Below are 16631 nucleotides of genomic sequence, written 5' to 3'. Positions count from 1 at the left end.
CTTGACTGGAGACCATGCAAACTATCAGCATATGGGTCTTGAATTACTTCTTCTGATGCGGGAAAAGGAAAGAGAATTGGATGCAGTCAGACTGTCTACACAGGTCCCACCAATACTAAGTCAATAGCAAACATAGATAAGACAATTAGTTACAAAAATAATAAATATTTATTTAAAACAATTCATTGGGGGAAAAATTAGAAAAATGAATCATTACAAAAATAAATAGAACTCAATCAACAGCCGCTTGAACCAAAGCGCTGAGCTTATCGTCAATGAGAGGAGGCCAGCAGATGATCCTGCAGGTAGGTGAGGGACTCATGGACGTGTGGAGGCAGGTCTTGGCCCAGGTCAGCCTGGGCTCTGGACAGGATGGCCTCTATAGCCTCCTGGACCGCCAACCGCGACAAAGAATCATTCACTGTCTGGATTGGAGCGCGACCGTAGCCCCCTCGCTCGGTGACCGCAGAGCGCAGGTGACCTGGAGGTTTCAAGGGGTCAAAGTGCAGATGGGTTAGGACATGATTTCCCAAACTAGGGGTTGTCTGATTTGAAAATAGGGTTGCGAGAGAAAAATCGTGCTTGGTTTATAGAACCAGGGTAACGTCTAACCTCCGGTAGCCACTAGATGTGGTTGTAATAAACAGAGCGGTTTCTATTTTCTTCCTACAAAATGTGGCTCTATCTTTGAATGGTTTAAGTTACAAAATATTATGACCCTATCACTGAAAGATAAGACTCTCAGGAAAAATGTGTCTTCCATTTCCCTCTGCAATGCCCACAAGTCTCATTAGAACAGAGTGGACAAGATTAGGCACAAAATCAAACTGGGGGGAAAAAACATAAATGATGTTATTTTCTACACAGAAGATCATACACAATGATTGCCTGGTGATCTTCTGAACTTCCCAATACCTTTCAGATACATTTCATTTACGTCAAACCATACTTCCTTCAGACTGAAATACTGTCAAAAGTACTTTGACTGATTTGTAATAGACTGTCATAGACCCAATAAAAAAAAGAACATGGTAGGGTTGCAAATTCTTTAAATATCAAAATGTGGTCGTGGTCCAAAAAAGTTTGGGAACCCCTGGGTTAGGAGGACAAAACTAAGGGGAAAGCCTAGAGGCTGTGACCAATTTAAAAGTTAAATAAACTGTTCAGGAATGCTCATTTTGATGGGTGAATCGTTTAGTGGCCCACCTTTCATCACTTCCTCATAGCTCAGCAACAACATCCATAGTAGTTGGACCAACTCCTCCCACTTCTTCCAGCTCTCAGCTCCATCCTGAAGAACAATAGAGACGGACTGAGCCTACGCTACATACCTTTATGACTTCTCCTAATATTTTAGTAAAAAATTTGGTCCGTGTACTGTTTTTTGAGATGCCATAGAAATGAACATGACTTCATCTATTCAAAATCTAGTGCTAGTACTCACCTTAGAGTCAGGTGGGAGGGTGGCGTTGTGCAGTACTAGTACTCACCGTAGGGTCAGGTGGGAGGGTGGCGTTGTGTAGGAAGTGTAGCAGCAGACTCAGAGACATGGGCAGAGGGGTCTTCTGTGGACTTGCATGGTGCAGCAGGTGCTCTATCAGCTTACACCTCAGTAGTCTGCTCTCCAGGGTCTCCAGCATCAGCATCCTAGGCAAGAGAGGAGAGGTGAAGCGTTGATGCTGTCTGTCTCTATACAGCAAGCATAGTCCTCCTGACACGTCCATTCATCTCAACATCCCCTCCATCCTCAAACCCTGACCTGTGTCGTCTCAGACAGACAGTGCTGATGAGCGTGTGGAAGAGTTCCCCAGAGAGTTTGCTGGAGTTGAGAGCCGGGGAGCGATCCACCTCCAAGGCAAAGGACAGCATCTTCTGGAGGAGGAACACCATTCTGACACACACAAGGCACAGGACACACACACACACACATTGGCTGTGTGTACTCTGTTTCTATTCTGAATCCTTCAAACTGATCTGATATGAAGGGTGGGGTGCTATATTTCTAATCTCAAAACAATGAGTCAAGGAGTGTGGAATGTTGCATGCAGATGTCATTTTTAACTCACTTTAGATGTTCATCTTTTTCCTTCTGTGTTTTCACCTCAATGTCAGTAGACATGTTGTCTTTGTCCCCTGTTGATTTCACAATAGCAGCAAAGAGCCAATTGATAACATCTCTGATGGGAGGGAGAAGATGTAGAAAATAATTAAACACCATTGTCATACAAACCTCAACAAAATGCACATCCGTCTCTTTACTCAGGAACTGATCGAGACAAATATACATCTATTTTTTTATTTTATTCTCCTGGACACACAATGCTCACCTGACCTGGGTGAACCGTACATCACATGACAGGGTTGCCTTGGCGATGGAATGGTGGAGATCACGGAAGGAGAGTTTGACCCGGAAGTCATCCTCCATGGTCTGGACGACGTACTGCAGCAGCATACGCACCACCTCACAGCAGAGCCTCCTGCCACGGCTCTAAGGAGGAGGATAATGGACGGGAAGGCCAGATCAACTATTCTAGTGAAAGCATAATACCCCTGTAAACCTGATGCTTGTGTAAACATTGCTTCCCTCATTACTCTCATAAAAACTGTGTGTATAATCATAATCAATTGTTAAGGTGCTGAGAGAGGCCTGTCACTGTCCTTACCTGTTCAGCAGCCATGACTGACGTCAACAGCTCCCAGTCCCATGGGATAGTGGTCTGATCGGTGTGATTGTGCCTCTGGGTCCTCATGAGGAGAGTGTAGGCCTCCAGACAGAGAAAGTCGGGACACTGGGGGTCCAGCAGGATGCCTCTGAGGAGGTGGGTGGTGATGTCAATGGGGGGGAAGAAGCGGGGCTGCAGCAGGTCAGACAGCAGCTGCAGGGTGCCCTCTGGGTAGTTCTCCTCCATGGTGCTGTACACCAGGCTCAGGCTCTGTCTGCACAGAGGCTCTGGGTCACCAAAACCATCGTCCTCCTCTTCCTCATCCTCCTGGAGAGGGAGAGAGAGAGAGACAGAAGAGAGTGAGAGAAACCACAGGAAAATGTGGGGAAAATGTCTCTCCTACTTACCAGGTGCTGAACAGGTCCAGCCATCAGCTGCCTCAGTTTCCTGAGCTGGATTGGACACACATAGCGCCTGTCCTCTCTGCTGACCTCCATGTCATTCTCACCACCAACCCTCTCTCCACCCATCTCCTCTCCTTCATTGCCATCCCTCCATGCAGTAGTCATCAAGCCCTCAGCCCCCAAACCAGGCTGGCTGGCCTCAGGAGATCTGGGCCCTGCCTCCACATCCATGTCCTCAGACCGCAGCGACATGGGAGGGTCACTAGGGATACTACTACACATGTACAGGGGGCTATCCATAACCAGGTCCGCCTCAGTCTCATCCACAGGCCAGTCTGGGGACTCCCCAGCTAGGATGACTGTGGACGTAGGGCTGGGGGTCCGGTTGGGCTGGCTCTCATTATTGCTATGAGTTCCTCCCATGCAGGAGCCAGGGGAGTTGGAGCTGGTGGTTAGCTGGGAATTCTGGGGAGCCTGCTGGTCTGGTTCTATGGAAGGAGAGCAGGGACTGGAGTTGGTGCGGTTTGAGGCCTGAAGTTGATTTATTTCCTCCAACAGCACTGATCCTGTGCCATTGGTAGGACAGCTATAGGGGTAGACAGGATCCTGTTTAAGACTGTGTGTACTGCTGGGGTAGTTATCTGGGTCACTCTGGTTGAGACACACTGTCTGATCATCAGGTAGAGATGGAGAGACAGAGTTCTCAAAGGGGATGCGTGTAGGGGAATAACAGGAGTTGTTGTGCCGACTTTCATGTACACCCCAATCCTCTGAGAACTTGAAAGGGTCTGGGTCTAAATCATTAGGGACGTAATAGGGGCTGTCTAGGCTTTGGGGGGAGAGGGAGAGAGTAGCACAGAGTAATGATTGTGGAGACCCTGGTTCTTCCCTTTCCTCTGTCAAAAGAGGTCTGTCCGTTGTAAACATAGACTCTATTTCTTGCTCTTCCAATGCATGCTTTTCTACTTTTCCAGTGCAGCTTATCTGAGCTTCATTTGGAATGGTTATTGAGGTTTGGGTCTTGGCCTTGAGGCATTCTGGCTCTTCTTTCCCTTCACACAGTGGTTGAGAAGTTATACCCAAGCACTGTTGTGACTCCCAAGTTATCTGGTAAGAGGAAGACCCTGAGGCTTTTGCCTTCTCTGCTGGCGGTTCAGATTTAGGCACACTTGGTGATTTGGCAGGACATTTTGGAATGTCTACGTCTGAGCATTTCACAGCGTTCTTGACATCTGGTGGTCCAGTTGAGGAGGAATCCCTGAGACAACTCTGATTGGACTCAAGGATGTCACTTTCTTCCGCTTTTAAAACAGCTTTGTTCTCCAACTCTTGTTCAGTTGGGGAGCGGGACAGAGAATCTTGACTTTTGGTGTGTGGTCCTTTGTATTTTGAAAGTCCCTCAGTCTTTTTCTCTCCCTGAGGTAGTGGACTCACCGGCCCTGGATCTGAGTGATCCGAGAGGTTGTTGTCACTCAAGTCCACCACTTCTACAGGCCCACCTGGGTCCCTCCTCCTGCGCCTCCTTGGTGGTGGCAGTGCCCACCTCCGACCAGTAATGTCAATCACAAACTGAAAGAGATATGTGAACCACAGAACTAGAATGAGATTATATTTACTATGAGGTAAACATCAACATAAATTAAATATACTTTAAGTGTTTGCATTGACTGATCTCAGGTTGCTGAATATGTATGCCATCGACTGCAGACGCCATTATTTAATATTCTCAATATCATAAACAACAACAAAAAACATTAACCCTGGCCTGACCAGGTGTGTTTCTGGACAGTCACGTCGTTACGTTATAACGACTAACTAGCTAACTTTAGCTAGCTAGCTGGACAACGATTTGGTCTACTCTCAAACTATTACCAGATAAACTTGGTCAAGTGGCTACACCACATTGAATATCTTCAACAACAATGTAACGTTAGCTATAATTTTTTTTTTTTAATTATAAGAAAAGTTAGGTTGTGTCAAGAAGTTCAGTATCTCTCAAACTGCAGCTGAGGAATTGGTGAGTGAAGTGGATCAACCAATGACTGTATACAGTATCGCCAGTTTGTGGCACGCGCCACGCCCTCAACTGGTTTTGCATTACATTAACGTACAGCTAATTAGCTAGCTGCCAATCACAGCACTGATCCTGTGCCATTGGTAGGACAGCTATAGGGGTAGACTTTTTTTTGAACTACTACATAATTTGGGCCTGCAAAGTACCTACTCTTGTATTTTCACACATGCCATACCTCTTCTGTTGTTGTACCGGGTAGCCCTTACAACTTCACGGGGAACACTTACCGGTGTGTAGGCAGCCAGATTGACCCATCCTCCTCTGATAAATGGTATTGCTTCGGCCTTGTTCTCGGTGTCACTGTAAACACCAACAACTTCAACATCCGAGTCCTCTCCGCTCCCCGAGCTGAGCGAAATTATATCATCCATCTCTAACTGTGAACTTCTCAAATTAGCTAGCCATTTAGCTAGCACCTAGCTAGCTAGTTAGCCAGCGGGAAGCACTCATGAGTCTGATGGTACGATAGCTATCTAACGTAACTAAAATACAGCGAGCAAATGATATCCATTTTATGAAATCGATGCCGTAAATAAAGAGATGATCCAAAAAGAGTCACAATATTTATCAATTAGCCACAGAACAAAGCAAATCCGTAAACTTTTTCGTTTTTGCGGTCACGCGATACTTTAGCTAACGTTACATGGACTTCTTCCGTTTGTGACACCTGCCGCCGCTGCGCTGTGTACGTTACTTATTAAAATTATTTTGATAATATCAGTTTCTAAATAATAGAATGTCACGCCTACTCAAGTTTCTTTACCTTAACTAGCCAATTCAAATGACAAAGTGTAACGGTGATTGAAATCGCATCTAGCGAGCTACATTTTCCATTTCCTTGTTTTGAGCTGGATCATACTGGAGGAAGCTCTACCGCAGTTTAACTGGCCTTACACCTACCAGTAGAGGGAGATGCAGGTCATGAATTTGTATTTTTATTGTATTTTTATTTAACTTGGGATGGTCATGAACTAGTAAAGTAGAAGGAGCGCAAAGAGGAGACCTTACATATTCTGTGCCCGGCCACAAGACTGCATTTTTCTGTAATGCATGTTTGTGTGGGGAAATTCCTTGCAATACTATGTTTAAAAAATATATATAATGCACCACAAATTATGTTACGTAAAGGCCAGTTATGTAAATGTGTGTGTGTGTGTATGAGACAGCTGTGCCGTTACTGTGACTCCAGGGTTATGGAGACTACAAGAGAGGTATTCCACTGAAAACAAAACATTGTGACATGTGACGCACTGCCCTCTCCTCCCTGGGATTTACTTCTGACACTTGACGGCCCCTGACAAACATTATAAAAGAGCCCAATTATCAGTGACCTTCAAAGCCTTGGGCCATAGGGGCACAAACCATGCTGTGCCAGAGGGGGGAAACAGCTGTAATTAGCTGTGACCTGGTAACCTGGTGCGGGGTCTTTGAGTCTTCCTCCAGAATTTGTTTTGGCATCTAAAACTAATTTCCTGCATTTCTACACAATCTATATAATATGACGCATGGCCCTTCTAGCCATCTCTATTTAGAATAACAAAAAGTAAGCAAAAATGCCCACAGTCATCAAGCTAAGTAAGAGATCATTATTAAATATGTTTAAGTGATTGATAAGACTGAACTAGATAAAATATAATTCAATAATCAATATTGAGTTGCACCTTTAACCAATAGCCTAACAAATGAATCACTCTTTTAAAAATAAATGACAAAGACTTATCAAGACATCCTTTATATCAAATTTCAGCCAGACTGCCCAGCCAGCCTGAGCCACCTGCACACCCAAACCCCACCAGTCTAGTCAATAACTCAACTCTCTCCCGACCCCCACCAGTTTAGTACATAACTCAACTCTCTCCCCAACACAATTTCCTTCCCACTTAAAAAAATATATACATTTCCCAAGGGAAAGGTTTGGTAACAAAAGTAAAAAACACATCCACCTACACATACAGTGGCAAGAAAAAGTATGTGAACCCTTTGGAAATACCTGGATTTCTGCATAAATTGGTCATCAAATTTGATCTGATCTTCATCCAAGTCACAACAAGAGACAAACATAGTGTGCTTAAACTAATAACACACAAATTATTGTATTTTTCTTGTCTATATTGAATACATAATTTAAACATTCACAGTGCAGGTTGGAAAAGTATGTGAACCCCTAGGTTAATGACCTCTCCAAAAGCTAATTGGAGTCAGGAGTCAGCTAACCTGGAGTCTAATCAATGAGACGAGATTGGAGACGTTGGTTCGAGCTGCCTTGCCCTATAAAAAACACTCACAAAATTTGAGTTTGTTATTCACAAGAAGCATTGCCTGATGTGAACCATTCCTCAAACAAAAGAGACCTCAGAAGACCTAAGATTAAGAATTGTTGACTTGCATAAAGCTGGAAAGGTTTACAAAAGTATCGATGTTCATCAGTCCATTGATGTTCATCAGTCCATGGTAAGACAAATTGTCTATAAATGGAGAAAGTTCAGCACTGTTGCTACTCTGCCTAGGAGTGGCCATCCTGCAAAGATGACTGCAAGAGCTCAGTGCAGAATGCTCAATGGGGTTAAGAAGAATCCTAGAGTGTCAGCTAAAGATTTACGGAAATCTCTGGAACACGCTAACATCTATGTTGACGAGTCTACGGTACGTGAAACACTAAACAAGAATGGTGTTCATGGGAGGACACCACGGAAGAAGCCACTGCGGTCCAAAAAAAAACATTACTGCACGTCTGAAGTTTGCAGAAGTTCACCTAGATGTTCCACAATGCTACTGGCAAAATATTCTGTGGACAGATGAAACAACAGTTGAGTTGTTTGGAAGGAACACACAACACTATGTGTGCAGGAAAAAAAGGCACAGCACACCAACATCAAAATCTTAACCCAGCTGTAAAGTATGGTAGAGGGAGCATCATGGTTTGGGGCTGCATTGTTGACTCAGGGCCTGGACAGCTTGCTATCATTGATGGGAAAATTAATTCCCAAGATTATCAAAACATTTTGCAGGAGAATGTAAGGCTCAGTCCACCAATTGAAGCTCAACAGAAGTTGGGTGATGCAACAGGAAAATGACCCAAAACACAGAAGTAAATCAACAATAGAAGAAAATATGCCTTCTGGAGTGGCCCAGTCAGAGTCCGGAACTCAACCTGATTTGAGATGCTGTGGCATGACCTCGAGAGCAGTTCACACCAGACATCCAAAGAATATTTCTGAACTGAAACAGTTTTGTAAAGAGGACTGGTCCAAAATTCTTTATGACTGTTGTTCAGGTCTGATCTGCAACTACAGAAAATGTTTGGTTGAGGATATTGCTGCCAAAGGAGGGTCAACCAGTTATTACATCCAAGGGTTCACATTCTTTTTCCACCTTGCACTGTCAATGTTTACACGGTGTTGTCAATAAAGACATGAAAATGTATATTTGTTATTAGTTTAAGCAGATTGTTTGTCTATTGTGACCTAGATGAAGATCAAATTTTATGACCAATTTCTGCAGAAATCCAGGTATTTCCAAAGGGTTCACATACAGTATACATTAACACACAGAAACAGCACATCCTCCATATAATTCATCTCATAGGCCTAATAGTACTGTAGAGCTCTTTAGGATCTTAGTGAAAAATTCATTATTGGTTCCAGCCTTAGATGTTAGGCCAAGGCCAGAGTGACAACCCACAGGACGGCAGTGTCCTCTGTCCAGTGTCTGTGTTATTTTGCCCATCTTAATCTTTTTTCTTTTTATATGGCTTTTTCTTTGCTACTCTGCCTAGAAGGCCAGCATCCCAGAGTCACCTCTTCACTGTTGACGTTGAGACTGGTGTTTTGCAGTTACTATTTAATGAAGTTGCCAGTTGAGGACTTGCGAGGCGTCTGTTTCTCAAACTAGACATTCTAATGTACTTATCCCCTTGCTCAGTTGTGCACCGGGGCCTCCTACTTTTTCTATTCTGGTTAGAGCCAGTTTGCACTTTTCTGTGAAGGGAGTAGTACACAGCGTTGTACAAGATCTTCAGTTTCTTGGGAATTTCTTACGTGGAATAGCCTTCATTTCTCAGAACAAGAATAGACTGAAGAGTTTCAGAAGAAATATCTTTGTTTTTAGCCATTTTGAGCTTGTAATCGAACCCACAAATGCTGATGCTCCAGATACTCAACTAGTCTAAAGAAGGCCAGTTTTATTGCTTATTTAATCAGAACAACAGTTTTCAGCTGTGCTAACATATTTGCAAAATGGTTTTCTAATGATCAATTAGCCTTTTAAAATTATAAACTTGGATTAGCTGACACAACGTGCCATTGGAACACAGGAGTGATGCTTGCTGATAATGGGCCTCTGTACACCTATGTAGATATTCCATTAAAAATCAGCCGTTTCCAGCTACAATAGTCATTTACAACATTAACAATGTCTACACTGTATTTCTTATCAATTAGATGTTATTTTAATGGACAAAAAATGTGCTTTTCTTTCAAAAACAAGGACATTTCTAAGTGACCCCAAACTTTTGAACGGTAGTGTATTTTCAAACAGGACAAAACAAAGGCTACAAAACATTAACAAACACACAACAGCTGTTAGATAGCGATATGAGGTGGCTATTATAGCCATATCTCACAGATAGCTAGAGCTGAACTGACTGTGGTAGCTACTATCTAGCTAATTCACCTCAGTCGAGAGGGGAGGAAACATTAAATAATGTTACATGTCAGTTACAAGTTCAGCACTGCGAATAAACAGTAGTTTAATTTTTTTCTTCCTGTTAAGTCAAACAGCAGTTATCTTGCCAGCTACATCTGTCAACTAAATAGTAGCCCGTTTCTGCTCTGCTTGCTTTTACAACTAGGAGTAAGAGCGCAACACATGCACACTGACAGCAATGGCCTCTGTTCAACTCTCCCATGCTGGTCTAAGCCTCTACGACTCACAGTGGAAGATTGCTTTCTCGTCTCTAATATGTAGGCTCACTTTTGGTGAACAGTCCCATCACAAGTCAGACTGATGAATAAACTTAATTTGAACGTACTTTACCCGATGTCCGCTGATTTTGTCCTTATGTGGGAGACACCGGTGGCCGGTGGCACCTTAATTGGGGTGGACGGGCTCATAAAAATGTCTGGAAAAGAAATAAATGGAATGGTATTGAAGACATCAAACACGTTTCCATGTGTTTGATATCCTTCCATTTACTCCTTTCCAGCCATTATTATGAGCCGTCCTCCCCTCAGCAGCCTCCTGTGGTATGAAGCAATCTGAGACAAAATATCCACAGAGTAATCTTATTAACCCGACTTTCAGTACACTGGTCTGTATATCGGTCATATCAGCAATTAACATGCGACTTTCACAATATGTCAACAATGGCCCAGTTTAACCGAAGCACAAACTAAACATTGTCCAACGCAATTAGCTGGAAAATTTCACAAGCACTTCCAGCTGACTGCAAGGTAACAGGCTTTAGTCGACAACGTGCGATTACAATCGGCTATTGTTTACATATTGTGCATCACATGAAATGCGTCAGGATATGGAACATACAAGCAACCGAACCTCCCGACACCGCAAAAAGTCGGGGAAACAAAACTTTCCTGTGGATACCCTATCTCCACCTTCTACCGCCGAAAGGACCAACAGCATGGACAACCGGTAAAATATGTTTAAATATAACTTTATTCAACATTACATTTACATTTACGTCATTTAGCAGACACTCTTATCCAGAGCGACTTACGAATTGGTGCATTCACCTTATGATATCCAGTGGAACAACCACTTTACAATAGTACATCTATATCTTTTTTTTGGGGGGGGGGGGGGGATTTAGAAGGATTACTTTATCCTATCCCAGGTATTCCTTAAAGAGGTGGGGTTTCAGGTGTCTCCGGAAGGTGGTGATTGACTCCGCTGTCCTGGCGTCGTGAGGGAGCTTGTTCCACCATTGGGGTGCCAGAGCGGCGAACAGTTTTGACTGGGCTGAGCGGGAATTGTGCTTCCGCAGAGGTAGGGAGGCGAGCAGGCCAGAGGTGGATGAACGCAGTGCCCTTCTTTGGGTGTAGGGACTGATCAGAGCCTGAAGGTACGGAGGTGCCGTTCCCCTCACAGCTCCGTAGGCAAGCACCATGGTCTTGTAGCAGATGCAAGCTTCAACTGGAAGCCACTGGAGTGTGCAGAGGAGCGGGGTGACGTGAGAGAACTTGGGAAGGTTGAACACCAGACGGGCTGCGGCGTTCTGGATGAGTTGTAGGGGTTTAATGGCACAGGCAGGGAGCCCCGCCAGCAGTGAGTTGCAGTAATCCAGACGGAAGATGACAAGTGCCTGGATTAGGACCTGCGCCGCTTCCTGTGTAAGGCAGGGTCGTACTCTGCGAATGTTGTAGAGCATGAACCTACAGGATCGGGTCACCGCCTTGATGTTAGCGGAGAACGACAGGGTGTTGTCCAGGGTCACGCCAAGGCTCTTAGCACTCTGGGAGGAGGACACAATGGAGTTGTCAACCGTGATGGCGATATCCTGGAACGGGCAGTCCTTCCCCGGGAGGAAGAGCAGCTCCATCTTGCTGAGGTTCAGCTTGAGGTGGTGATCCGTCATCCACATTGATATGTCTGCCAGACATGCAGAGATGTGATTCGCCACCTGGTTATCAGAAGGGGGAAAGGAGAAGATTAATTGTGTGTCGTCTGCGTAGCAATGATAGGAGAGACCATGTGAGGATATGACAGAGCCAAGTGACTTGGTGTATAGCGAGAATAGAACTGAGCCCTGGGGGACACCAGTGGTGAGAGCACGTGGTGCGGAGACGGATTCTCACCACGCCACCTGGTAGGAGCGACCTGTCAGGTAGGACGCAATCCAAGAGTGAGCCGCGCCGGAGATGCCAACTCGGAGAGGGTGGAGAGGAGGATCTGATGGTTCACAGTATCAAAGGCAGCAGATAGGTCTAGAAGGATGAGAGCAGAGGAGAGAGAGTTAGCTTTAGCAGTGCGGAGAGGCTCCATGACACAGAGAAGAGCAGTCTCAGTTGAATGACCAGTCTTGAAACCTGACTGATTTGGATCAAGAACATCATTCTGAGAGAGATTGCAAGAGAGCTGGCCAAGGACGGCACGCTCAAGAGTTTTGGAGAGAAAAGAAAGAAGGGATACTGGTCTGTAGTTGTTGACATCAGAGGGATCGAGTGTAGGTTTTTTGAGAAGGGGTGCAACTCTCGCTCTCTTGAAGACGGAAGGGACGTAGCCAGCGGTCAAGGATGAGTTGATGAGTGAGGAGAGGTAGGGGAGAAGGTCTCCGGAAATGGTCTGGAGAAGAGAGGAGGGGATAGGGTCAAGCGGGCAGGTTGTTGGGCGGCCGGCCGTCACAAGTCGCAAGATTTCATCTGGAGAGAGAGGGGAGAAAGAGGTCAAAGCATAGGTTAGGGCAACGTGAGCAGGACCAGCGGTGTCGTTTGACTTAACAAACGAGGATCGAATGTCGTCAACCTTCTTTTCAAAATGGTTGACAAAGTCATCCGCAGAGAGGGAGGAGCTTGGAATTTAGAGTGGTAGAAAGTGGTTTTAGTAGCAGAAACAGAGGAAGAAAATGTAGAGAGGAGTGAGTGAAAAGATGCCAGGTCCGCAGGGAGGCTAGTTTTCCTCCATTTCCGCTCGGCTGCCCGGAGCCCTGTTCTGTGAGCTCGCAATGAGTCGTCAAGCCACGGAGCAGGAGGGGAGGACCGAGCCGACCGGGAGGATAAGGGACATAGAGAGTCAAAGGATGCAGAAAGGGAGGGGAGGAGGGTTGAGGAAGCAGAATCAGGAGATTGGTTAGAGAAGGGTTGAGCAGAGGGAAGAGATGATAGGATGGAAGAGGAGAGAGTAGCAGGAGAGAGAGAGCGAAGGTTGCGACGGCGCAATACCATCTGAGTAGGGGCAGAGTGAGTAGTGTTGGAGGAGAGCGAGAGGGTAAAGGATACAAGGTAGTGGTCGGAGACTTGGAGGGGAGTTGCAGTGAGATTAGTAGAAGAACAGCATCGAGTAAAGATGAGGTCAAGCGTATTGCCTGCCTTGTGAGTAGGGGGGGGGGACGGTGAGAGGGTAAGGTCAAAAGAGGAGAGGAGTGGAAAGAAGGAGGCAGAGAGAAATGAGTCAAAGGTAGACGTAGGGAGGTTAAAGTCACCCAGAACTGTGAGGGGTGAGCCATCCTCAGGAAAGGAACTTATCAAGGCGTCAAGCTCATTGATGAACTCTCCAAGGGAACCTGGAGGGCGATAAATGATAAGGATGTTAAGCTTGAATGGGCTAGTGACTGTGACAGCATGGAATTCAAATGAGGAGATAGACAGATGGGTCAGGGGAGAAAGAGAGAATGTCCACTTGGGAGAGATGAGGATTCCAGTGCCACCACCCCGCTGACCAGATGCTCTCGGGGTATGCGAGAACACGTGGTCAGAAGAGGAGAGAGCAGTAGGAGTAGCAGTGTTTTCTGTGGTTATCCATGTTTCCGTCAGCGCCAAGAAGTCGAGGGACTGGAGGGTAGCATAGGCTGAGATGAACTCTGCCTTGTTGGCCACAGTTCCAGCTTGTAGAGACCAACATTCTAGCTTGTAGAGACTATTGTAGAGACTATTGTGTCTTTTTTACAGCAACTTCTTTCAGACTGATATCCATGAAGTAACCATGTTAACAGTCTGATGTTTAGACAAGTGCTGATCCTAAGCCAGCCTTTCAAAAGCTCTGCCTTCACACAACCTGTCCGCAAGCACTGTGCTGTCTGTGCAGTCCTAAATCCAGCAGTCTGAAACTGCCAAACAGCCTACCAGACCGCTCTGAGGCGTCTGCATGGTCCTAAAGCACACTGGGGAAGTTTTTTGTATCACAGTGAAATGATAAAATTAGGGAGGGGAACAAAAATGCAATTTGAGAATGTTAACAGTGCTAGTGCTTGTGCTTCTGTGTTAACATGATAATATTATACTGAGGAGATGTTACATCACAGGATGTAGTGTGCACTAAGCCATTGATTCAGTGTGATAACAAATGGCATGAAAAATAAAATTTGAATATTCACATTTCCAGGTTTCCAAGGTGATATACAACAGGGGAATTGTCCTGTATACATTGCCTGCGTCAGGGGCACTATGTAGTGTTGGAAATGAAGCTTCCAACTACTGCTACAACCTTAGTCTGTTTTCTCCAGAAGGAGGCAATCCTAACCCATTGTGAGGCGCTTTGCGATTTGATTATATGCAACAAAAGACATTTGTTATGTATCAATACTGAGTATATTTCTTTCAGCATGACCTTGAATGACATCAATCATTCGAACACACTTCCAAATATTGTTGAAAGTGGGATCATCATCAGATATCAGATAATCTACACAGCAACATCTATCTATTCAGTCAGTGTTCTGTACATAACATGGTTGTGAAGGTACTGACAGACTACCTGTACTTTTAGAGCTGAATATGAGGAATAATAATATTGTGTGCGTGCGTGTGTGTGTGTATCCGTGTGCGTGTCTGTGTGTATGTCTGTGTGTGCCTGAGGTGCATTGAATCAGGCTGTTACACAGAGAGAAAACAGACTGAGTTGAATTCCACAAACAAAAGCCACTGCCTGGTAAAGCCTTGGTAGATATGTCTTTATACAGGAAATCAATGCTGCTGACAGCTGCATAGACGGCTTAGAAAAACAAACTATGAAATGTAATTGGCAAAAATTGACTTTTATACACTTTTATATCTAATATTGTAGATATTCTTACTAGCTGATATGGACAGATTCCACACCAAGATGTAGGAGTTTGTAATAGAAGCACTTTGTCTTGCATAAAGTGGATATTGGCAAGCTAATTAATAAAATTCTTTATTCAATGAATTGTGTTTAATTTGTTAGCTTTGGAAATTGCCACAAAACTCCAACTACTAAACCTGATGAGGACTGATATTCAAAACCCACAAGAGAAAGATAGCGCCAACAGACATGGCAGCTCTGCTTCTAGCTACTTTTCAGTATTTTGTTTATGTCCCATCCTACGTCCTAATATTGCCATGTTCTGAACACTAGATGGTGCTGTTCCTGCTATTAGGTGATTAAAAATACATAATGCCCCCTCAATTTTATTGGGATAGTTCAACAAATTACAAAATTACATATTGGTTTCCTTAGCCTGTAAACATTCTATGGACAAGGTACAACAGCAACCCATGCTTTGGTTTTGGCCACTGTTTTGGCACAAATCCAATTCAAGTCAATTGTATAAATATTAGCTTTTTCATGCTTCACGTTCTAATCATCCTAAAGTATCCAAACATTTATTGTGTAACTCAATTACATTACTTGAAATGATTTAGATATGAAGCGCGAAAGTGCTAATATACAGTTGAAGTCGGAAGTTTACATACACCTTAGCCAAATACATTTAAACTCAGTTTTTCACAATTCCTGACATTTAATCCTAGTAAAAATGTCCTGTCTTAGGTCAGTTAGGATCACCACTTTATTTTAAGAATTTGAAATGTCAGAATAATAGTATAGAGAATGATTTATTTTAGCTTTTATTTCTTTCATCACATTTTACATACACTCAATTAGTATTTGGTAGCATTGCCTTTAAATTGTGTAACTTGGGTCAAACGTTTTGGGTAGCCTTCTACAAGCTTCCGACAATAAGTTGGGTGAATTTTGGCCCAATCCTCCTGGCAGAGCTGGTGTAACTGAGTCAGGTTAGTAGGCCTCCTTGCTCACACACGCTTTTTCAGTTCTGCCCACACATTTTCTATAGGATTGAGGTCAGGGCTTTATGATGGCCACTCCAATACCTTGGCTTTGTTGTCCTTAAGCCATTTTGCCACAACTTTGGAAGTATGCTTGGGGTCATTGTCCATTTGGAAGACCCATTTGCAACCAAGCTTTAACATCCAAACTGATGTCTTAAGATGTTGCTTCAATATATACACACAGTTTTCTATCCTCATGATGCCATCTATTTTGTGAATTGCACCAGTCCCTCCTGCAGCAAAGCACACCCACAACATGATGCTGCCACCCCCATGCTTCACGGTTGGAATGGTGTTCTGTGGCTTGCAAGCCTCCCCCTTTTTCCTCCAAACATAACGATGGTCATTATGGCCAAACAGTTCTATTTTTGTTTCATCAGACCAGAGGACATTTCTCCAAAAAGTATGATCTTTGTCCCCATGTGCAGTTGCAAACCGTAATCTGGCTTTTTTATGGTGGTTTTGGAGCAGTCGCTTCTTCCTTGCTGAGCGGCCTTTCAGGTTATGTCGATATAGGACTCGTTTTACTGTGGATACAGATACTTTCTACCTGTTTCCTCCAGCATCTTCACAAGGTCCTTTGCTGTTGTTCTGGGATTGATTTGCACTTTTCGCACCACAGTACTTTCATCTCTAGGAGACAGAACGCGTCTCCTTCCTGAGTGGTATGACGGCTGCGTGGTCCCATGGTGTTTATACTTGCGTACTATTGTTTGTACAGATGAACGTG

General features: G+C 44.3%; 1 protein-coding gene across 1 annotated transcript; it reads right to left on the bottom strand.

Annotated features, from left to right (window-relative positions):
- Positions 1-149: 149 nt before the first annotated feature.
- simc1 (SUMO interacting motifs containing 1) lies at positions 150-6026 on the bottom strand. Its single transcript, XM_014212483.2, has 9 exons — positions 5369-6026; positions 3071-4636; positions 2664-2990; positions 2328-2488; positions 2067-2177; positions 1760-1891; positions 1491-1647; positions 1207-1291; positions 150-481 (listed from the first exon to the last, which is right to left on the bottom strand). Exons 1-9 carry the CDS (start codon positions 5510-5512, stop codon positions 273-275), a joined length of 2892 nt encoding a protein of 963 aa, XP_014067958.1. The 5' UTR covers positions 5513-6026; the 3' UTR covers positions 150-272.
- Positions 6027-16631: the final 10605 nt, after the last annotated feature.

The sequence above is a fragment of the Salmo salar genome, chromosome 09, assembly GCF_965601325.2.
Source record: "Salmo salar chromosome 09, fSalSal1, whole genome shotgun sequence".
Classification (NCBI taxonomy): Eukaryota; Metazoa; Chordata; class Actinopteri; order Salmoniformes; family Salmonidae; genus Salmo; species Salmo salar.
This window is presented reverse-complemented; position numbering and strand designations above follow the sequence as displayed.